The 23780-nt window shown below is 38.9% G+C and overlaps 1 protein-coding gene across 1 annotated transcript; it reads left to right on the plus strand.

Annotated features, from left to right (window-relative positions):
- The first annotated feature begins 109 nt into the window (after nt 1-109).
- On the plus strand, nt 110-23535 carry EIF2S1 (eukaryotic translation initiation factor 2 subunit alpha). Its single transcript, XM_049898886.1, has 8 exons — nt 110-521; nt 5320-5561; nt 10425-10504; nt 12702-12853; nt 16286-16392; nt 17762-17859; nt 18551-18694; nt 22982-23535. Exons 2-8 carry the CDS (start codon nt 5321-5323, stop codon nt 23105-23107), a joined length of 948 nt encoding a protein of 315 aa, XP_049754843.1. The 5' UTR covers nt 110-521; nt 5320; the 3' UTR covers nt 23108-23535.
- Nucleotides 23536-23780: the final 245 nt, after the last annotated feature.

Genomic DNA, 23780 nt, shown 5'->3' on the forward strand with positions numbered 1-23780 from the left:
CGCGCACCGCGGAACCACCCCTCAATCCCGGTTCGCCGGTCGGGCCCTCCTCTTCGGTCCCCCGGCGGCTGCGCAAGGCGGTTGACGCGACTGGCGACAGGAGATAAGAGGACACTCCTTTTCCTCCTCCCCTTTTCCATTTTCACAGCGCCACCTCGTGGTTGACTAAAGCTTTGAGAAAGAATCCATTCTTCACGGACAAAGAATCAGAGTCCTACCTCTTCCCCGAGCCTTGCAGGTTACTACATGAAGAATAAAGGTAGCGAGACGGCGCGTTTTTCCGGTCTTCCTGTGACCCACATTCTTTCCAGTTCTCGGAGGACCTGGACTCTATGATTAGTGAAGAAGGGCCTCTATTCTCTTGGCGTTTGCGTGGTGCGAGGGCGTTCCGCATGCGCAGTGGGGTGAGCGAAGCGCACGCTGAGAAGGCTCGCTCGCTGGTGCTGGTGGAGCAGTTCTCATCTTTCCGATCAAAGAGGGCGGCGCGAGACCCCGGTGCGGGACTCACACACAGACCTCAGGTGACTAATCCCCCAGCTCGATTTCTGCAAGAACATACTTTGGTTTGTGGCCCGTGACGGGTGGTCGCGAGGTCGGGCCCCGGGCTGGGACCCCCTCCCTCTTCCCGTCCCTGAGCGGGAAGTACCCGGACACCGCCGGTTGTGCAGGGGGCCGCCTCGCCGATTCCGAGGCGACCTTTTCGTGTGCAAGAGTCGTCATTGTTCGAGTAGAGGAACCTCGTGATAGAAAGTGGGCCAAGTGAACAGTACAGCCTCTCCAGTGTGCTTAAAGTGAAGATCGCTTGAGGTGGGGCGGCCTCGGGACAACACTGTCAGCCCCTACCCCGCCCTAGGACGCAGCTCTTTGCTATTTCCGGGCCTGAGTATGCTGTCCTTTTTCTTCCGCCCCAGCAATACTACGAAAATGGTTTCTAAATGGAAACCAGACCGGACTCTTCAAGGAACCAGTGGAGTGGGTCTCCATGTTGAAAAGATCTGAGTTAACGAAGATCCAAGAATAGTTGATTCATCGAATAATTGGTTTTTTAAAAAGCCTCATATTATTCTGTCGCTCTTGTGCATATCTGTAGACTACGTCAACCCCTGAATTGAAACTAAATCATACTACTGAGTTTATTACTCTTAGTATCAGTTTGCCGTGTTGCGGCAATAAGGAGAATAGAACTGTAGGAACACGCAGTGGTTGTATACTTATCCGTAACTAAAAGGGTACAATAAAAGAATACTTCAGGCTACATAAGTATTCAGTCTGAGGCCCTTTTAATTATTTCCAAAGCTTAACGCTGCTTTAATTTCATTAAGCAAGAAACACTTTCTTGGGAAAAACGAAGGAAGCCTTGATTTTTCTCTTGATTGAATTGTTTTTCAAGGAAGAAACTTGTAACTCTCTGTCTTTCAGCAGTTTCAGAATTACTTGTTATAGAACCTTACTGCCAGTTTTCAGTTCATTTGATGCCAAATTACAGTTACTGGTTCTCAAAAGATGTAGTTGCTTAATGCACAGTAGTGTGTGCAGAAATCTGGTGATATTTCCTATATGTCAACTACAATAAAGTAGCTTAAAAGATTTATTAGTGTAGGCTCTGTATACTAAAAACTAGTATTCAGAGAGCACAACTGTGTTAGAATGGAATTATAATTATCTTATCAGGAGAGTTGTCCCCAGTCCCCATCACATTATGCTCTTTACTTTGCAAAGGAATGTGGACTCCCTGCCTGCGTTTTGGTGAGTTGGCTGTGTACTGGTTTAAAGAAGGAAATCCAACATACCATTTGACCAGGCAAAATTACTGACAATTTGAAATTAGCTTGGAGTTCAGTTAGTATATTTTGAGAGATGGATAATATTTTTCATCTCAGAATACATGCTAGTACCAGTTGTCATCTACTTGATTCTGACTTACGGCAACTCCATGTGTTTCCGAGTAGAACTGTGCTTCCTAGGGTTTTCGTCAGGAAGCAGATCCTCAGGCCTCTGTTCCACGGCATCTCTGGGCGGATTTTAACTGCCAACCTTACGTTAGTAGTCAAGGACTTCATCATCTGCAACACCAGGGACTCCAGAATATTTTGAAGATGGGTGGTTTTTTGTTTTTTAAATCTCAGAGCACATACAGTATTGTAGTATTTTTTAACATATTGAGGCTCTGTAGGTGAGAGAAGGATGCCTTGCATTTGATGTCAGAATGTGTGGGCTTAGCTCCTGCTCTGGTGCTCATCATGCATTTGTCCCTGAGAAGTCACTTAATATTTCTGTGCTTCAGTTCTCTGTTAATTGATTCACTGTGCTCCTTTCATAGTACTTTGTATTGTAGTTACTTACTGGTTGGTTTCCTGCTGTATACTTCGTTCCTTAGGTCGGAGCCTTTCTTGCATCAACAGTGCTTGGCACTTAGTGGATACTGCAAAAGTTAATAGTTTAGTGAATTATAAAATGAAAATAATACCTGCTTTGCATTTTAATATCATATTTTTATACTGGAACCCTGATGGTATAGTGGTTAAGATCTACAGCTGCTAACCAAAAGGTCGGCAGTTTGAATCTACTAGCCACTCCTTGGAAACCCTTTGGGGCAGTTCTACTGTGTCCTGCAGGGTTGCTATAAGTTAGAATTGACTTGACGGCAATTTTTTTTTAAATGTTTACATACCACATTACACAAATCAAAATGTTATTGCATATATTTTATTTCATTTGATACCTTCAACAAGCATGTGTGGTACATGACAAAGACGAGAAAACCGTAATTTAAAGGAAGTACCCTGAGCAACCATAGCTGGTAAGACAAGAACAACATCTGGAACCCATGTCTAGGGCAGTTCACAAAGTTCACCATGCTAGTGCCTGACTAGAGGGCTTGTTGTTGATGTCCAAATAAAATATGTCAAAGTGCTTTGAAAAACGATAAAGCGCTGAATCAAAATAGCTAATGTCATTTCTGTTTCCTGAGTGATACAAAAAGCTAGTGTTATTAGCATTTGCACTTCATAAGGAGATGTGGTCAAAAATCTGTCAACCAGTATACAGGTTCTTTGTGAAATAGATTGTTTTTCTCCTTATCAGCTACTTATCTTTAGTGTGACTAACACGCAGAAACCATCAGCAGTATTCCTTTATTTAGTCTATATATTGCCAAGAGACTTGTACCTCCTAAAGAAGTAGCACTCTTATTTACTTTCAGGATTCTTACACTGTTGCCTGTGTTCTTTAACCATCAGATTAAGCATTTCATCCCCAAAATTATCAGCTGTACATTTGGGGACAGTTGGTAAGTAAGTGTGGTTAACACCTGTTAAATCTCTTTAAACTGTGTCACGTATTTCCATTATATCATTTATTTTGATACCTAGTTTGAAACTGTTTTTAGCTCTCAAATTTGAATACGTACAGACACTTGATAACAATTGTTCAAAAAAATCCCTGTTTAAAACCACTGAAAAAAAAAACACTGGCTCAGCTGTTTCTTGGTGGATAATTCTGGCCATTAAATGTCTGGTTCCCTTTATTTGGTAAATCCCTATTTTGTTAAACTACAAAAGAAATACATCTCTGCCACTGTTGTTAATATGTTGCTTTTTGTTTGTTAAATAGGACAGATTAGTACTAGTACTAATAGTTTGCCCTGATCTGTGCTGTGTGATCCAGCACTGAATATGTATATTAATGTTGCTTTTTGTTGAAGTATGATGTTTCTAATTGTAAGATATTTGTTGGTAACACTGAGGAACTGTAGACTGGTGGAAAGAGTGCAGACTCTGGTTCCAAGCTGCATGGGTGAAATCCTGGCTGTATCACTTGCTGGCAGTATATGAAAGGACTGGGTTTTTTTTAACTCGTGCTTGATTTCTTTGTCTGTAAAATGGGAGGGCATTGGCACTCTCTAAGTGTTACCTTAGAGAGATAGGCAGTGGGCAAATGACATAGGGCCCTGTAGGTAGGAGAAAGCTGTATAAGTCAGTGGGAAGCCACTGGGAGTATAATGTGAGGGCCAGTTAGCAGTTCTCAAACTACACTGCAGCCAAAGTCTAGTGCTCCATGAGCTGGATGTGAGTGTCCTACCACTAAAGAAAAGCAACAGCCGCCTTATTTCCCAACTAACAAAAAAAATAAGTTATTAAATGAATTTTCACAGTTTTTTCTTAGATCTTAGGTTCTGTTGCTGGTTACCTTCAGAACTCTGACAGTCGTAAATATGTGAAGGTTAACAGAAAAATATGTGATCAGCCCTGATTAGCTTCAGAGCTTCCTTTTTTAAAATATGCATTTATCCATAGTATGATTTCAGGCTCATGAATCATATTAATGGCATTAATATGAATTATTTCGTGTTTGCTAGAGAATAATGACTTCTAGACACGCCACCACCTGAACAAGTTTGAGAACCACTGTTGTAGAAAAAAGGAGTGGTGCCGAAGTAGCTTGGGTGGATCAAAGTAAATAGCTTTAAGTATATTTAATACTTGGAAGTTAAGAGAAACTTATGTAAACATTATGATGGAGATCTGTAAACCAATACTCAAGATTAGGTATACTTATTTGACAACAACAACAAAAAATACTTAAGAGTGGAAAAAACAGAAGCTGGAAATTTTGGTAATTGTGAATTAAATTCAAGTTTTTTTGAAAAGGAAGAAAATAAGAAAGGAGAATGTATTTTAGTTATGTTTAATGTCGTGATATATCAATTTTTCGATTTTTTCTCCTTGACACATAATACTGTAATTATGGTTTTGGCCATAACAAATAGTAGAGTTAGGAAGAAGGGATTTTTCCCTTTATACAGTGGATGGTAGTATGTACAATCTTAGCTGACTTAGAGTGGCTTAGTTTTGCTCGTAGGTTTATAATAGTAGTGATGCTTCCCATCATTTGGTTATTCCTTAAAGTGGTGGTATTAAAGTAGTATTTGCCCTGGAGAGTACCTTTAATCCTTAGATTAAGAGTACTTTATAGTGATCATTACTTTTTATGATTCTTCTGAAACTAGTAGCAAGAATCACCTAAACCTTACAAAAATGTGGAACAAAATAAAAATTAAAGCTTGATTCTTGATGGAGCTTATTAGATGTTACTCAGAATAAAGGTTGTATGAAACTGATAAAGATTTCCTGAATTCCGTATTTGAATATCTATGTCTTTTTTAGGTACCATTTAAGAAATTCAAAAAGGTGAGAAAACTAATAAACGTTGTTTTCCTTTATCTTGTGTTTTGTTCCTAATGGCAAGATAATGGAAAATTGATTTTTCTTCTCTGATCATAACTAAATGTATAATTTGATTCTTTTGTTTAAATTGCAGAATGCCAGGTTTAAGCTGTAGATTTTATCAACACAAATTTCCTGAGGTGGAAGATGTAGTGATGGTGAATGTGAGGTCCATTGCCGAGATGGGGGCTTACGTCAGCCTCCTAGAATACAACAACATTGAAGGCATGATTCTTCTTAGTGAGTTGTCCAGAAGGCGTATCCGTTCTATAAACAAACTCATCCGAATTGGCAGGAACGAATGTGTGGTTGTCATTAGAGTGGACAAAGAAAAAGGTAAATGAGAAATTTATCTCAAATGTAATTTAGCTTTCTAGTTGTTTTAAAAAAAGATTTATTTATCTAGTTGTTTTAAAAAAAGATCTAAAAACAGTTTTTTATAAATTACCTATTGTAGTAAAAAAAAAAACAAAAACAATTCTTTTAAACTATTTTTTATACAAAGTTGTTAGAAAAGGATGCCAGTTAGCTGTCTAAGCAATACCTCTTTTAAATTGGTAGTGATTTAATTAATACTTCCAGGGGCTAGTTTTTGTGGGTCAAAACACTTGAATTTTATTTCCAGTGGTGATCAGGATCTTTGATGGCACACAACAACAACAATTAGGATCTTGGTAGCAGACTCCCGTTGGCCAAACTTGGAAGAGAAGAAAACCAGGGTACAAATTCATTCATATGCATTGGTAGGTTTGAATGGGTTTATCTTGGATGCCCCTGTTTTGATTTAAAGCTAAGATGGTAATCAGAACATGGAAATGGGACAAAAGTACATGGGTTTTAGGAATATTTTATATTTAAGTTTTGAGAAAGCAATATATCTACCCCCCGCCCCCCAACCCAGTATTATATAGCTCTCTGATAATCAGAATGTTTGTGTCCCCCAAATTCTATGTGGATCTTGTAGACAGTAATGAATGAATATTAATTTTTACTCATTCAGTGCCTTTATTCTAGACCCCATGTGAACCATCACTTTTGTGAACACATTTTTTTCTAACACAATGCACAATACCGTTAAATAGGTTTTGGCTTCAGCTGGCTGAATATAATTGGTTCCAGCCATCTTACTGTAATTTATTAGTTGTTCGTGTCCAGTTAGCAGTTACCATAATGCTTAAAAGACTATCTGTTAGTCATCTTGATTAAACTTGTCTTTCTGAATCTTCTTAGCCATACCGTTCACTGATACTTTCTCACTTCTCCAAGTGAATAATTTTATACATGATTGGCACTTCATTTTTTTCAGAGTAATCTTAAATGACAGACTTTGGGAACATGTTATTTTTTGGGTAGTGACTACCACTTAGCACGTTGATTATTCTAAATGTTTTGATGTGGCTTACTTGCAACACTCCAAAAAAGAGTCCCAGTTACTTGAAGACTGGGACTATTCCTTAAACTTCTGTGAGTCTGTCCATCATTGCGCTAGTAGGACCTAGAATGGTGCATAGTTCTGGACACTGGTTAACATAATGTTTTTAACAAACAAAATGTCTGGTCACGTCTTTTAAATTCGAACAGAATCTTTATAGATTATGTGATTTTTTTTTTTTTATATAAACGTATATACAAAAGAAGAAATCAAATATATTTTCAACTGAGATCAGAAAGAAGTGGAAGGGTGTACTTGCATAAGTACAATAGATACGTGTAGCAATATGTCCATAGCAGCATTGCATGGTATTAATTAAACACAGGAAGCCAAAATGAGGACTAGGTAAAAAAGTTATGTCATACCCATGCAATAGAACTTTATACAGAATGAGATTTGAATGTTCTGATACGCAGAGATCTCCAGGGTAGAATAAGAAAAAAAGCAAAGTGTAAAAGATTTCATTTCTGATAATATCATAGCTCACACTGGATGGACCCGTTAACCCATAATAGCTATAAACTCTGAACAAATATTAAAAAAAAAAAAAACCGAAGACGATGGAGAGCAACCAAAAGCGGGCAGAAGATAGAATTGACACAGAAGAAGGGAATTGCACTGCATAAGTTTTCTGCTTTTATGGCCTGAGACTGCAGACAGTTTCAACCAGGGCAGCTAAAGCTATAGTGGAAAACCCACAGTCTTACTGACTCCAGGAATCAGAGACCAGAGTTCTGGATGATCCAGCAGCTGGAAAGTGGTAGTGGTGGGAATCAGAGAAAGCAGAGAGCCACTAAGTTGATATGTAAGCTGTGATCAGATCTCTGGCTTCAAGCAACCCAAAAGGATAAAATGGATTTCGATTGCTCCCCACCTAGGGAAACAGCTTATAATTTGATTCCAGACAAGTTAACTCCCTGCTGAAACAAAGAAAATCAGTATAATTGAGAGGAACGTAAGGAATCTAGAGACTGCCATGTAGCATTCACAATGTCCAAGGTACAATCCAGAATTGCTAAACGTGAAGAAACAGACTAAAGGCAATCAGTGGAGACTGACCCAAAGATGACCCAGATGTTGGAATTAGCAGACAAGGATTTTAAAGCAGATACTATAATTGTTCAGGACATGAAAGGAAATGTGCTTGTAATGAATGAACAAAATGAAATCTCAGCAGAGAAATTATAAATTATCACATAAAGCCAAATATAAATTTTAAAACTGAAAAATACAATATCTAAAAAATTCACTGCATGAGCTAAACAACAGGTTGAAAGTGACAGAAGGGTGAGTGAACTTGAAGATTGCTCATTGAAAATTATTTGGTCTTAAAAACAGAGGGAAAAAAATGGAGCAGAACCTCAGCATCCTATCCAGTATCTATAGGTCTATATTAGAGGAAAAGGAGAAAGCGTAGAAAATATATTTGAAGAAATAATGACCAAAAGTTCTAGATGTAATAAACACATTTATGAATTGAAGAAGCTCACCAAACCTATTAATACAAATAAGACTACATCTAGGCACATGAAAGTGAAAAACAGATAAAGGAGAAACCTTGAAAGTAGCTAGAGGAAAAGGACACCTACAGGGCAACAATGATAGAAATTGCAGCTGGCTTCTTAATTGGAGATCATGGAGGCCAGAGAGTGGAGTGACACCTTTAAAGTACTAAAAAAAAAAAAGATTAAACCAGAATTCTATATCTAGAGAAAATAAACAGCAGTGCAGGTAAAATGAAGACATTTGCAGACAAATAGAAACTAAGAATTTATTGTCAAACAGACCTCCATGGCAAGAAATGCTAAAGGAAGTTCTTCAGGGTGAAGAGAAGTCATGCCAGAAATGGAAAATACATGGGTAAATGTGAAAGACTGTTTTTCTGTCTGAATCTCTTAGTAGTCAGCAACTGGAATCAGAAGTAGAGCACTTTTCTTCAGCTCCGTGAGTCATTCTAGGGAGTCGCGGGATCCGAAGGGGTGGTGGAAGCCACTAGGTCAGAAGTGAGGAGGGCCTGGGGACCCCTAAGTTTACGTCTGGAATCCTGAAGGGAGTAAAGGAAACCAAGTTTGTAGCCAGCAGGGCAGAAGTGATGGGGGCCTGGGGACCCCCCAAGCTTGTGGCTGGCATCTGAAGTCTTGGGCAGACTTAGCAGTCTAGAGGACTGCCCTTTAACTTGGGAGCTTCGACTTAGCTCCAGGGGGTTAGAGTCAGAGGAAGAAATGGCACTGCATCTGCAGTCAGAAATGGAATTAGAGTAGAACTGAATTCCTTCAATTTAATGGGTGTCGAGAAGTGAGATTTGATTTTCAGTCCGTTGGTGTGACAAGTAGAATAGGCTGCATCGATTGCCCTTATGCAACCTAAATGTCCTTCAGCTGGTAAATGAGTTAAAACAAACTGATGCATCCCTACAATAGAATACCACTCAGAAACAAAAAGGACTTGCTGATATATGCAGTAATCTGGATGAATCTCAAATGCATTGTACTCAGTGAAAGAAACCAGACTTAAAGGTCTGCGTGCCGGTTTCCATTTATTTGACATTCTGGAAAAGACAAAACTGTAGGGATCAAAAACATTAGTGGGTGGGAGGGGCTTGGAGTGGGGTTGAAAACAGGAAAAATTTGGGCGGGGGGATGGAACTGTTCTATATCTTGATCGTGGTGGTGGTTACACGACTATATTCTTTTGTTAAAACTCAGAACTATACACTAGAAGGAATGCATTTTACTGTGTGTGTAGACATATACAAAATTTTTAATGAAAAACTCAATTTGAAAATCCATGTATATTTAACGATACAGAAAAAAACATATAATTAATAGATGGAGAAAATCATTTGACAAAATTTACTCATTTGTAATAAAAGATCAGCAAACTAGAAATAGAAGGGAACTACCTTCATCTGATAGTGAAAAATCTACAAGCACACTTTACCCCCAATTTATTGGAAACAAGGCAAGGACATTCTACCCTCACCACCTTTCATCAGCACTGCTCAAGAAGTCCTAACCAGGCACAGGTTTGTGGATTTCAGCCATTTTCAGGCTATTTGACCTTGGGAAATTTTTTAACCTTTCTTGAGTTCTAATTTCTCCAGGTAAAAAAAAAAAAAAGGGAGGGGTGGTACAGAAAGAGATGATGAGGTATCATGTAGGGCTGTTGAGAGGGTTCAGTGAAATGCTCAAGTAAAGCACCTACGACCCACCCACCCACCCACTGTTTTCAAGTTGATTGCAACACCTAATGACCCTGGAGGGTCACATATTTCTCTTGTAGAGCAGCTGGTGGGTTCAAGCCACTGACTTCTCCATTAGCAGCCAAGCGAGTAGCCACTGTGCGACCAGGGCTCCTCTGCGGCTACTACTACGGGAATACGTTAGCCAGTAGAAGGTAGTTCTGATTTGTTTCAGGTGTTTTGTTGACCCAGGATGGCTTCTGAAACTCCATCAGAGTGAACTCCTATTCTCTGAAGCACAGGGAGAGAATGTGACTAGCTTTCATCTGGGTAATTGTGAAGTATGCATTCTCTTCATTAAAATGATAGAGGATATTCACTTGATGATAAAAATGCATTTCTGAGAACAAATCAAAATCTCTCATCTTGTACTTATGCAATATTTTGTCACTTTGATTTTAGTGGGGAATAATTGTAGGTATACCCACCAAACTATTTGGTTATGAAAACTAGTCACAGTAATACGATGGCACCTGAACAGATACTGCTTTAAAATGCTAATTTTTTCAAAATTCTCTCATGACAGGATATATTGATCTGTCTAAAAGAAGAGTTTCTCCAGAGGAAGCAATTAAATGTGAAGACAAATTCACCAAGTCCAAAACTGTAAGTTGATTTTTGAGTTACATTAATTTACTATCTGATGTGCTGAATAAATAATCAGCATGTGTCCTTCCTGGCCAAAAAATAAAATAAAATCAACAACAAAAAAACCCTACATTTTCTGTAACTTTTAGAAATACTTCCAATTATACACTATATGGAAAAATAATTTGAAGACTTACTTTCCAAGGAATATGACTACAGTGTTTGTATCTCATGGCGCTACTGCTTTAAAGCTTGTGATCTAAAATTCTCCTTACCTAAAGTGATGGGGAATGTTGATTTGCCCAGATCTGTGCCAAAAAGTTAGTGGATTTTGTTTTATGGTAAAATACATACAACGAAACATTTGTCATTTCAGACATTTTTACTTGTACAGTACAGTGACAGTGATTACACTCATCATGTTGCTGTCGCTGCTATTTGTTTTGCAAATTTTTCATCACCCTTAGCAGAAACTCTGTATCCCTTGAGCACTAACTCCCTGTTTCCCCCTAAGAGTTAGTGTTTTCAAGCCATTTTAGGTTAAGTTAACTGTGGATGACTTTATTTGATTTGGCTTATGTCTCACTGGGATGTCAGAACTCGTAGTTCTGGACTTTCAACCCTATTCTGGGATAAGGGCCGTAGGGACAACCAGCTGTTGTCTGTTAAGAATGAGCAGGCATTGAGTGAGGATTTGTACAATTTCTTTGAATGCAAGAAAACAGGGATTTCTTTCTGTAATTCCCTACCTGCTTCTCATTCGCAATAAGCAGTAATAAAGCAAGCACAGTCATTTCCTCCTCCTTCTGTTTCTCTGTCCTCAGGTCCAACTTAGATCATCCTTCACGCCCTGTATCCTCAGCTTTCGATTGCACTAATTCCATTGTTGCTGTTTTCTTTGCCCTTCTCTGATGTCGTTTGTTCTCTTTTGCCATGTGTATTCCTGTTCTCGAGGGAAAATGCTAAGAACAATGTTCAAGTGATGAGAAGATTTTTAAAATCTTACTTAAACGTAATAAAAGAGAGAGAATAAAGATCTAAAAGCTATCAGACCATCGCCAGATCATCCCTTTGTTTTAATGGTGTGATTACTGTCACTATAGTTTGAAAACACCTTAGTAAAATTCCTGCAAAATCTTTTTTAAACTCTAGGACCTTGCTACTCAGAATGTAGTCTGAATCGACAGCATTGGTACCGCCTGGCTGTTTACTAGAACTGCAGACCCTCAGACGCCACCAAGTGTGAGAAGCACTGCTCTAGGAAGCTTCCATTTTGTTTTGTCTTCATCGGATGTTAAAATGACTGTTAGTAGATCTTACATTAGGAAAGGAGACTTAAAAATGAAATAACCAATGTTACTGCATTTCCTCACTTAATTTTCATGTATAACTAACATGAACACCTCCTCTTAGGCTCTCTTCTCTAAGCCTTTTGTTATTTTTAAAAGGAAAAAAGCTTGGTGGCGGAGGGTGAAGGAAGGGTTGAAGAGTAATTGTTAAAGGATAACAGACCAAAATGAGTGTAAAATATCTCAGTTGTGGTTCTGTACTCTCATGGAATAAGAATAGAATAATAGCTTACATTTGCATAATAGTTTTCCATTTATAATGTGCTTGGCATATATTTGATCTGTGCAAGAGCTGTCTGCAATAAGAAGGAAAGATACTAGTGTCTACATTTTTCTGATGAGAAAACTGAAGTTAAGAAAGGTTAATTTTTTCGAAGGTCAAGATTTGACCCAAGCCTTGGGACTCTAAATCAAGTACGCTATTTCTATTTATTATATGCGCACGAGTCTATTACTATGGGAAAGCAAGTATTTCTCTATGGACAAAGAATTTGTGTGAAGATCTTTCACTGTTAAGGAATTGTAGTCAAACCAACAAAAGGCTTGTTTTTATATGCTTTCTACTAAAATGTAAAAATATCTATTTTTATACATCTCTTTGATAGTTCTGTGACCTGAACTACAGCAATATAGTTATTTTTTTCTTACTAAAAGCTAAAATGTAGCTTTTTTTCTGGTTAGTTGGTTCAGATGCGGGGTTTAGGTACTTTTAATAACTAAGCTTGGACTACATACTACCACAGACTAAATAATTTGCAGCTTTGTTTATAAATCATTGCAACCTTTTAGAGTTGGGGTGTGGAAATGGATCACCATAAAGTGTTACAGGCATCTTTGAATTGTTGAGCCCCTCATCTTGTTTCCAGGTGTACAGCATTCTTCGTCACGTGGCTGAGGTGTTAGAATACACCAAGGATGAGCAGCTGGAGAGCCTGTTCCAGAGGACCGCCTGGGTGTTTGATGACAAGTACAGGAGACCTGGATATGGTGCCTATGATGCGTTTAAGCATGCAGTCTCGTAAGAACGCCTTCTTGGTTCTGCTTCTACCTTGATATCACGGCTGCCAGGTCTAGCACGCAAGTTGATAACCTGACAACATTCACGTATTAAACCCTTGCCAAATTTAAATTAGAATATTTCTGTATAGAGACCCATGATCTGGGCCAGTCCTACGTGGCCAAAACTATATGGTTTCATCTCACATTGCTCCCTTTTACATTTTCCACTTTCTCCTAGTTTTGTTATTGCCCTAGGTAACTTCAGGACCAATGTAAACGTCTTGTTCAGAACTAACCTGCTGTTTTCTTTACCTCAATTCCTTTGACTTTCAGCCCACATTACTTCAGCCACTGTTTCCTGTAGCCTTACCCTGGGCTTTACAATCACCAGGATTTGCTCTGTCTAAAACCTTTAATTCACATGTTTCATTCTTTTCCCACAGCTTTCTGTTCTTCCAGCTCTCATCCATATGGTTAGTCCTATTCTCTTATCTTGGGCTCTAATTCCAAACTTTTTTTTCGTCTCCCTGACTTCTCCCTGTCTCCTGCCTTTTCTTTCTATTTCTAATCCAGCATAGACACACCATGGTCCTTCAGTTCAACAGCTTTCTTGCCAATATCATGAACTTTTTGCCCTGTCTGTCCTTTTGTTACGTCCAACCCTGAAGTGACGTTCCTGTCTTCTCTGTACTTGTAGGCTGCTGAGTGCTGCTAGAGAAAAATGACAGTCTTGCGGGTTGGTGTCACCTCATATTCGTGGTCTCCAACCTCAGCAGGGCCCTCCTGCTGCCCCGTATTCTCTCTGCTTCTGGTTCCTGTTCAGCTCTTCCTCCCATTCTTAGAGTAGCTATTTTAGAGCTTCTCCACGCCCTATCCACTCCACCGCCCTTCCCTCCCAGCTGGTGAGCTCACCACCTGTTTTGTAGAGAAAACAGAAGCCATTGCACAAGAACCCCCTCTACCTCCTTTCACCATCTCAGCAAACTTACCTCCATTCGACCTGTCATTTCCTCCTGCTCTCCTGACACTGGAATTCTTATCCTTCCTGCTTTCAACCTAATCTTCCCACCTGAGCCCAGCTACTGCTCAAGGATCTCTTTCTATCCATTATTCCCTCTGAGTGTTTACCCCTTCCTTTTATTAGTTTTGTTCTGTCAGCATAAAAGCATGCTCCAGTTTGTCCCATTTATCTAAGAATCAGGCTTCTCAGCCTTCCCTCTACTTTTTCCTGTAGCAAGCAGCATACCTCAACTTACTGTCTCTACTTCATCACCCCCCACTGCTTCCTAAATGTTAGTGCTCCACAAGCAGCCTCACCACTGCACTGAGGTTACTTTCCAACTCATGGGCTGCCTCAGGGCTTTAGTCCGTTCAGCCCTCAGAATGCGACTGTCAGAACCCCCAGCAAGCAGCCTCATCTGGGGCTCCAAATCCCATCTGGTTTGGCCCTGTGTGACCTAGAATTCTCTTCTCTTTATTTTTGGTTTTGTCTTTTTTCGTATCATATTGTGGAAAGAGTGGGAACAACAATAATAATAACTACATTTATATAATTCTCACAACAACTCTAGTGTAAAAGTTATTATCCCTGTCTCATAGATGAGGAAATTGAGGCAGAGTTAAAGTAATTTGTCCAAGGTCACATAGCTAGCAAATGCCAGAGCCAGGATCCAGAGTTGGTGCTGTTAACCATTAAGCACTGCTTTATATTTCTGTCTGCTTGACTTCAGTTCTATATCCTCAGTCAGTGTATTTATTAATGTGGTTTACTGTCATCACCTGGTCCCAGCTTACATCTCTAGCTTCCACCTCCAGCACCCCCTCCCTTAACACTAGGCCTTGGTTCATGTTGTTCCCTTCCCTTGTAACAGTCTTCTCTTGCCTCATCACTCATGTAACCACTATCTAGATCTAAGTAATTTAGTTCTTTGCCAGATGTGCTTCATACATTTTTTTCTTTTAATTAAGAGAAATTTCTGAGCGTGTTGGAAACAGTGTTTTACCCCTCCTATCCATTCCCCTCATTCATCTGTGGTAATCACTATTCTGAAATTAGTGTGTATCGTTATCATTTGTTTTTATACTTGACTAAATACATGTATCCATAAAGTATACGTCGAATCATTTTTTGTATTTAGTATTTGTTGTATCATTGTATCTTTCTGTAGCTTGCGTTTTTACTCAGCTGCTGTTCAGCAGGATTTCTCCAAATCGAGAGATATATACCTGCTTCATTCATATTAGCTTCGGTGTAGTATTTCATTGTGAGAATATGTTTTATCTGTTCCCTGTTGATAAGTAATTTTTCTTCTTATTTTTTCGTTTTTCCATGTATATGTCTCCATGTATAGGTATTTGAGAGTTTCCACTTAAGAGTGGAATTGCTGGGTCATAGGACTATTAAAAAAAAAAAAAGGATTATAGGTATCTTTAAATTTACTTGGTTTTACCAAATTACTGTCCAGATATATCACATTTTTTCCTTTTGCCCATCAAAATGGTATCTTGTTTTGACTTGCATTTTCCAGACTGTGGGTGAAGTTAACATCTTTCATACGCTTATTGACCATTTGTATTTCCTGTAAAATTTGCTTGTTTTCAGTTGGTTTGTCTTCTTGTTGCTTTGTACTTAGTTATTAGCTGAATGAATGTTCCCTTCACCCAAATTCTTTTGCCTTTCATTCCTTAACCAGACCTCATGCTTTTTAAAACTGGTATTTGCTCATACAGTTCCTTTTTTATAAATGGTAATTCTCTTACAATTACTTGTAAGAAAGTGAAAGTGTTGTCATTATTTCATTGTTTTCATTTGTCCATTCAGCAGGCAGCTAGGTGGTGTGCTCAGTGCTGGGGCTACAGCAGTAAGTAAGGTCATGGTCCCTGACTCATGCTGCTTTGGAGGGTCTGAGCGTCAGATGAGACCCACTTTCTCCATGAGGCCCTTCCTGGCTCCCATGGATACACTTTTTCTTTATTTTTACAAGTTTTTCAATACTGTTTTTCTTTTCAAACTAGGTTATAAACTCCTTGAAGCAGGAATTGCTAATTACATGGAAATGCTTAATTGTAGTAGAATGTCATAAGTATTTGGAGACATTTTAAATTGATCGTTTTAGCCAGGGTGCTAAAATTTTCTTTTCAATAATCACCAAAATTCATTGATTGTGTTCTATTTGGCATACACTGCTGAGTCCTTTACTTGCATTGTCTCATTTAATACTCACCATAAACCTGTGAGTTATACCGTTTTCATCCCCGTTTTACACATTTGGACGCCAGGGTTTAGAAAGGCCCAAAGACATAGTTATTAAAGTGCAAAGCTAAGATTAGAACTTAAATTCTGACAGTAAAACCTGCCCTCTTAACCATTGTCCTCTGGTAGCATGTTTGGTTTCACAGTTACCAGTAACTTGATCTTTGTTTTGTGTTTTGTTTGTTTGTTTTTCATCAGAGACCCGTCTATTTTGGATACTTTAGATCTGAATGAAAATGAACGGCGAGTACTCATTGACAATATTAATAGGCGTTTGACTCCACAGGCTGTTAAAATTCGAGCAGGTAAGTATTAATGATTTTTTAAATACATTGCATGTACCAAAAACAAACTGTTAAAGTAACGAGCCAGAGAACACACTGCCGCAGCAACATCAATGAACTTTTCCAGGTGTTTATTTTTCCTAACAAGAAGAGCTGAAGAAATTAAATTATTTTGCTTCTACTGCATTATCTTAAAATGTATATGTTAACACAAGTTGCTAACAGTCATATAAGCCCAACTGACTTTAAGTTAGCCCTGTTTTAAAAAGGGGTTTATTGTTGTGTTTTAGTGCATACTTTAAAATATTCTAACAATATAACAGTATTCTCCCATGCCTTTGGATTAATTGTCATTAATAGTTTGGAATATATTCTCTCAAACTTTTTTTGTACATATACTGGGATGTATGTGAATATAAATATGTTTTTCCTTTTTTTTTTTTTTTTTTTAGCAAAGATAGGATCATACCGTGCAGAATTTTCTCCAGCTAGCTTTTTCCACTCGGTCCCTACTAGTTATCCTCCCGTGCAGAATATAATAATCTTTCTCAGTCTTTTTAGTGGCTGGGTAGTATTCCTTAGAACAGATAAACCCTACTATAAACCAGTCCCCTCTTGATAAACATTTAGGTTGTTCCATTTTTTTTCTATTACAAAACACTGCAAATTCACAACCTTGTATGTATGTACCTACCATTACAGTGTTCTGTAAGAAAAATACCTAGAAGTAGAATTGCTGGGTTAAGGGTTATGCATGTTTATGCATGTTTGTAAGTGAAATACATGGTCAGTGACTGTTCTAAACCATTTTGGTTACGCTTCATTCAGTCTTCACCACATACTCCTATCTCCATCTCACAAATAAGGAACTGAGGTACAGAAAGGTTGGAGGCAGGATTTGAACCCAAGCAGTCCAACCAAAAGGTTGGCAGTTCAAACCTACCAGCGGCTTTGCAGGAGAAAAGACCTGGCGATCTGCTTCCATAAGGATTACAGCCTAGGAAAGCCTATGGGACAATTCCACACTGTCGTATAGGGTCACTATGAGTCGAGAGCTAAACCCTGAATCTCTTTCCTGAATTTCATAGCCAGAATTTAAGTTGTCTGTTAAATTTCTGTCTTTTATAGCTTCTTCTTTAGGTGGCTTGATGTGGATGAGAAGATACAGGCTTTTTTTTTTTTTTTTTTTCTTCTTCTAATTTTGAAAGTTTTCATAATAAAGATTTCAATTGTGAAAGTTTATAGTTGGGATTGATTTCTAATTGAAAGGGTGATGAAAGCATTCCTAAGTATTTGAATACTAGCGTATCTGCCACATCTCTGATTTATTTTAAACGTTGAGATATTTTTATAATTTTTGGTATCAGCTTTTAAATATTTTTAATTTTAGATATTGAAGTGGCTTGCTATGGTTATGAAGGTATTGATGCTGTAAAAGAAGCCCTGAGAGCAGGTTTGAATTGTTCCACAGAAACCATGCCCATCAAGGTAAGTAATCTCCCTGCGGAAGCATGCACCCAAACCAAATCAGAACCTTGTTTTCTTTTTTTTTGTAATGATCACGTTTCATAACAGGAGTATGTTTTTGCCCGTAACCTGGAGCAGTGTTCTTGGTGTTATTTCTAGGATGTTTGAGATTAAGTGGAGACTTTTTGTTGGTGGTGGTGGTGCTATTGTTGCTGCTGTCACAGTGGGTGGAGATTCCTGCTGGTTTTTAGTGCTGGGGGCTATCATTTTAAACCTCCTATACAATAAAAAGTTGCTAGGCCCAAAATGCTCATAGCACCTTGTAATGCTTATAGTGCCCCAGTCACAGCTTTTAAGAGGTTTAGTCTGAATGTTTCATTAGTGATAAAATAAGTTGGATGGTTGTTGCTCAGCATCTCTTTCTTCCGTTAGTTTAGATGGCTGTAGTTAGGTTAGCCACCATAGCACACCAAGAAGTCATAATTCTTTATATTCAGTATTGCAGTGGACTGCTTGTACTACTGGACTAGATCACTATAATTAGCTTTTGCTGAATTAACAAACTACCCCAAATTGCTGAACTGCAGAATTTGGAGATTAGTTTTGGGGTGCTATGTTGATGCAGCATATTAACAAAACAGTCGTTGGACATCCTTATAGTTGTATGTTGAGTAGGTACATTCATAATTGAATTTTTGTCTTTCTCCCTTAGATTAACCTAATAGCTCCTCCTCGGTATGTGATGACTACAACCACCCTGGAGAGAACAGAAGGTCTCTCTGTCCTCAACCAAGCTATGGCTGTTATCAAAGAAAAGATTGAAGAAAAGAGGGGTGTCTTCAATGTTCAAATGGAGGTGAGATCAGTACCCTTTTTTTTTTTTTTTGCCTTATTCTTAAGTGTTTTAAGAACTTTTAAACCATCTAAATGATTTGCATCCTAAGATACCTAACCACTGCTTTTTAAAACATCAGATACAATTAGGATTATTAATTTGCTAACCATAAAAATAATCGTTAGTTCAGAGGGCTTTTTATAGGTGAATAAGAGCCATTAGCACTGGACTGTCATGTATATCACAGGATGGCTATTCAGGACTGTAGTCATTGGTTGTAAAAACAGTGTAGGAGTAGTGTCAGACCTCCTCTAACTTCACAAGGGGAAAGGAGAGTCAAGATCAACACCCCAGACTTCCGGCCAACACAGCGCCATAGACAGAAGCACCACACGATCCCTCCACAGCAAACCCAAAAAACTAAATAAAACAGAGACAAATATCATTGTGGGAACCTGAAGTGCCAAATGAAGGGATAACTCAGCCAAGCACCAAGTGGAATAAAAACCTGACAGAGGACAGAGAGCTAAGAGAGATACATTTGGAGGGCCCCATCAGCTAACGCAGTACACATCCACCATCTTGGACTCCTGTCAGAGATGGGCAGACTGGGAGCATGGGAAAGCAGCTTCATGGAATTCCCAGCAGGAGACAGCACCTGGTAACCAGCAATACACACTTTTCCACCCCCCATTCTCTCCCCACTGCTCTACCTCTGAGTTTCCTGGCTGGCTGCAGTAGCTGGGCTGCTGGGAAGTACAGTGTTCGTGCCAGTTGGCTTCACCCTACCTACGTTGGAGTTCGGCAGACAGGGTGTACGGGAAAGCAGCTTCATGAAGTTCCCAGCAGGAGAGACAGAGCACCTGTATGTGCCACAAACAACCCATGCCAGCCCCTCCCCTTCAGCTGGACCTGCCCTGCTGTACCATACCTGAATTACTGGCCCTGCCCTTTGGAAATGGTGACTACAGACGCAACATCAAAGATTGCACAGCCCACCTGTTTAGAATAACCAAATAAAACAAAAAAATAGGACGAAACAAATCTGCAATCAAGAAATGAAGAAAATAACTACTGAATGTCCCAAAGACAGCAGACAGTATCAAAACATATGAAAAGCAGGACAGGATGGTTCCAGTAGCCATCCAAAAGAAAACACCAAATGACTTGCCAGTAGAAGAAAAGGCACTAAAACTACCTGACAGGGAACTGAAATCTCTAATATTCAGAGCAATCCAAGAGCGGAAGCAAAAGAAGACAAAAATAAGGAAAAAATAGAAAAATTTGTGGAGAAGGCAGACAAATTCGTGGAAAATATAGACAAAAAAATGGAACAATTCAGAAAAGTAATACAGGAACAAAATGCCAAGATAAATTCACAACTAGAAATCATACAAACAACAATTAGAAATCCAAAAGATAACCAACTAAGATTTCAGAAATGGAAAGTGTCACAGAAGGGCTGAGGAGCAGACTTAAAACAACAGAAGATAGAATCAACGAAATTGAAGACAAATACTTGGTACAACTCTGTTTGAGGAAAAATCAGACAAAAGAATGAAGAAAAATAAACCCTGAGAATCGTGGGGTACAGTCAAAAGCAAAAATTTTTGAGTGATCAAAGTTCCAGAACAGGGAGAGGAAACGGAAAACACAGAGAGGATCGTTGAAGAATTGCTGACAGAAAACTTCCCTAATATCATGAATGATGAAAAGCTGACCATCCAAGAAGCTCAACAAACCCCACATAGGATAGACCCCTCAAAGAAAAACACCAAGGCATATCATAATCACACTCGCTAAAACTGAAGACAAAAAATCCTGCAAGCAGCTCGAGAAAAACAAAGTTACCTACGGAGGAGAAACAGTAAGACTAAGCTCTGATAATTCAGCAGAAACCATCCAAGCAGGAAGACAATGGGATGATATGTATAAAACCTTGAAAGAAAAAAATCGCCAACCAAGAATAATATATCCTGCAATACTTTCATACAGATAAGGTGGTCAAATTAGGACATTTCCAGATAAATAGAAATTAAGAGAATATGTAAAAACCAAACCAGATTTACAAGAATTATTAAAGGGAGTCCTTTGGTCTGAGAACAAAGGACATCAGACCACAGCCTGAATCTAGGACACAAGATTGTACCAGCCAGATACCAACCTAGGAAATGAACTCTCAAGGACTATCCAAAACCAAAACATTTGCAACAGGGAACGAGAGAGGTTAATCTATAAATGACGACAGTGTCAGAACAATAAAAGAGGGAATAAACAGTTAGATATAAAACTTTCTAATGGAGAGGAAGGCAAGGTGATGCCAAGTAATAATAGACTAGCTCAAACTTAGATACGAGTACATTTCAAGGTAACCACAAAGAAAGTTACCAAACCTACTCATCAAAATAAAGAAGAAAAACATATAATTCTCAATAAAAACAAAATCTTCAAAAACGAAAGAATGAAAAAGAAATCCACAAGCAAAAGGAACTCAGCACAGGAGAGTAAGAGAAACAAAGAAAATGTTAGCACCACACAAAAAAAGCACTCACCACATGAATAGGTACATGTACACCCATCTTCAGTGCAGCATTGTTCACAATAGCAAAAAGATGGAAACAACCTAGATGCCTGTCAGCAGATGAATGGATAAACAAACAGCGGTACATACACACAATGGAGCGTTACACAACGATAAAGTGTTGCACCTGTAAAGCATCTCATAACATGGATGCACCTGGAGAACATTATGTTAAACAAAAGGAATCACAATAGAGGGTCCTGGACAGAGCTGGAAAAAAATGTAGAACAAAATTCTAACTCAAAAAGAAAGACCAGATTTGCTGGCCTGACAGAGACTGGAGAAACCCTGAGAGTATGGCCCCCGAATACCCTTTCACTTCAGTAATGATAATGAGGCCACTCCTGAGGTTCACACTTCAGCCAAAGATTGAACAGACCCATGGAACAAAACAAGACTAAAGGGGCACACCAGCCCTGGGGCAGGGACTGTAATGCAGGAGGGAACAGGAAAGCTGGTAATAGGGAAACCATGGTTGAGAAGGGAGAGTGTTGACATGTCTTGGGGTTGTTAACCAGTGTCATACAACAGTGTGTATACCAACTGTTCAATGAGAAACTAGTTCTGTAAACTTTCATTTAAAGTTTAATTAAATAAATAAAAGATCAACAGCCCAAGGCTGATTCCCATGAGGTGAAGGTCAGACATGTCTTCTCTTCTTCACCATCTTTTCCGGTTCCAACACCAGCCGTCCCTTCTACAGCACACTCTACTTCTCTGCTGGGTTCGATTATTCATTGCAGTGGCCACATTACAACTCACAGACCACACTCAGGATTATGGGGTTTATTAGGGAAGTCACAGTTACCATTCAGGCTGAGGAACACTCAGGATACAGTTTTTCCATCAGGACAGCCTCTCCTTTGGCCTGTGCTCAAAGGCACTCGACTTTCTCTCTGTGGGGCGGGAAGCACACCATGCCTTCTCCCTGCCGGGTCTCTGCTGCCTGGTCTCTCCTTCCTTGGTGGTGGTGGGCTCTTCTTTGTGCTGTAGAATTGGCTCTCTTTTAAGGCAAAACTGACCAATCCCCTTGGTGGACCACAGTTGTTTGCACAGCCCCACCCAGTCACCTGGGTGTGAGTTGGAAGACCTTGGCAAGAAGGACTGTACTGAGTAATTCATCATAGCACAGTGGTGTTGGGTTTTTCTCCCATTAAAATATAGACAATAAAAAGGAGTAATATCAGAATTTGAACGTGGAATGCTTAAAATTTGACCTCAGAATTAGAAACAAGAGTAGCCTGTCTTTTCCTCATCTCAGTAAGAAGGAAACCTAAGTTCCTCATGTGTGTACGTGTGTGTGTGTGTGTGGTGCGTGTGTGTAATGATTCCCTCTGAAAAAGAGTAGTAATTTATTTTGAGTCTAGACATGCATTTTTTGTTTGTTTGCTAAACAGGATATCTATTATTTGTGGGCTTGCTTTAAAGATATATAGCCATTAAGGTTGTTTTCATATGTTTTTAGTTTCAGTTGTAAAGATGACAGAACATGGTATTCCATTTTAATACACCCACATATCATTTTGCTGTGTTGTCTTATTTTCAGAAATTCTTCCATTATTTATCTACTGGAAGTTACTGGTAATATGTCAGCACTCAGAAATAAACAAATACGGCAGACTTGTTAGGAAGAAAAGTGTTTCCTTGAGTTAAAATACTAGACGGTGAAATTGAATTTGTGTCCTGTTTTACTACCTCACTTTGAAATTATGCCTCTGCTTCCACAGCCCAAAGTGGTCACAGATACCGACGAGACCGAGCTGGCGAGGCAGTTGGAGAGGCTGGAGAGAGAAAATGCAGAAGTGGATGGAGATGACGATGCAGAAGAAATGGAAGCCAAAGCTGAAGACTAACTGTGGGAAACCGAGTCCAATTTAAGGAAAACAAAGCAGCCCGTCCTGGCTGGACTGCATAAACCCTAGACTTGAAAGTTTTCCAGTATTGAAAACTTTAAAGCTGAATATTTTTTATTTCCAAGTATTTAAATGTTCCGACAGACCAGACCGTGAAATGCCCTCCTAAATATCAGCTGTTTTCACACAGTAGCTCCAACACATGGAGCATTTTTTAAGGGAGTGGCCTAATTTCACCAGAGACTAAAATCTTTAAGAATAGTCATAAAATTGGGCATGTGATTTCCTTCTCTGATGTCTCCAGATTGGCACTCCTTTGTAATTCAGTACCTCCATGAGATTTAACCAAGGGCACTCAAAGCAAACAGTCCCAGTCTTTCTATAAAATGTATTCGAGCAAACATTAAATAAATTTTTGGGATATTTAACTATAGGCTTCTTCCTTCTTGTCACTAGTTAAGAGCATTCTGAATACTAAGACCTTAATTCTACTCATTTTAGTCTTGATACAGAAACATGAGGGCAGATGAACAGCGCATTTTATGTGCCTTCGGAACATCTTACAATAAGAGAGAGATTAATTCTGGAATTAAAAAAAAAAGGTACCTGCTAGAAAGGATCTGTTTAGCAGATTCTTTCAAAAGGAGATTTTAGAGCAAATTTTAACAGCAGT

The sequence above is a fragment of the Elephas maximus genome, chromosome 10 (genome assembly GCF_024166365.1).
Source record: "Elephas maximus indicus isolate mEleMax1 chromosome 10, mEleMax1 primary haplotype, whole genome shotgun sequence".
Lineage (NCBI taxonomy): Eukaryota > Metazoa > Chordata > Mammalia > Proboscidea > Elephantidae > Elephas > Elephas maximus.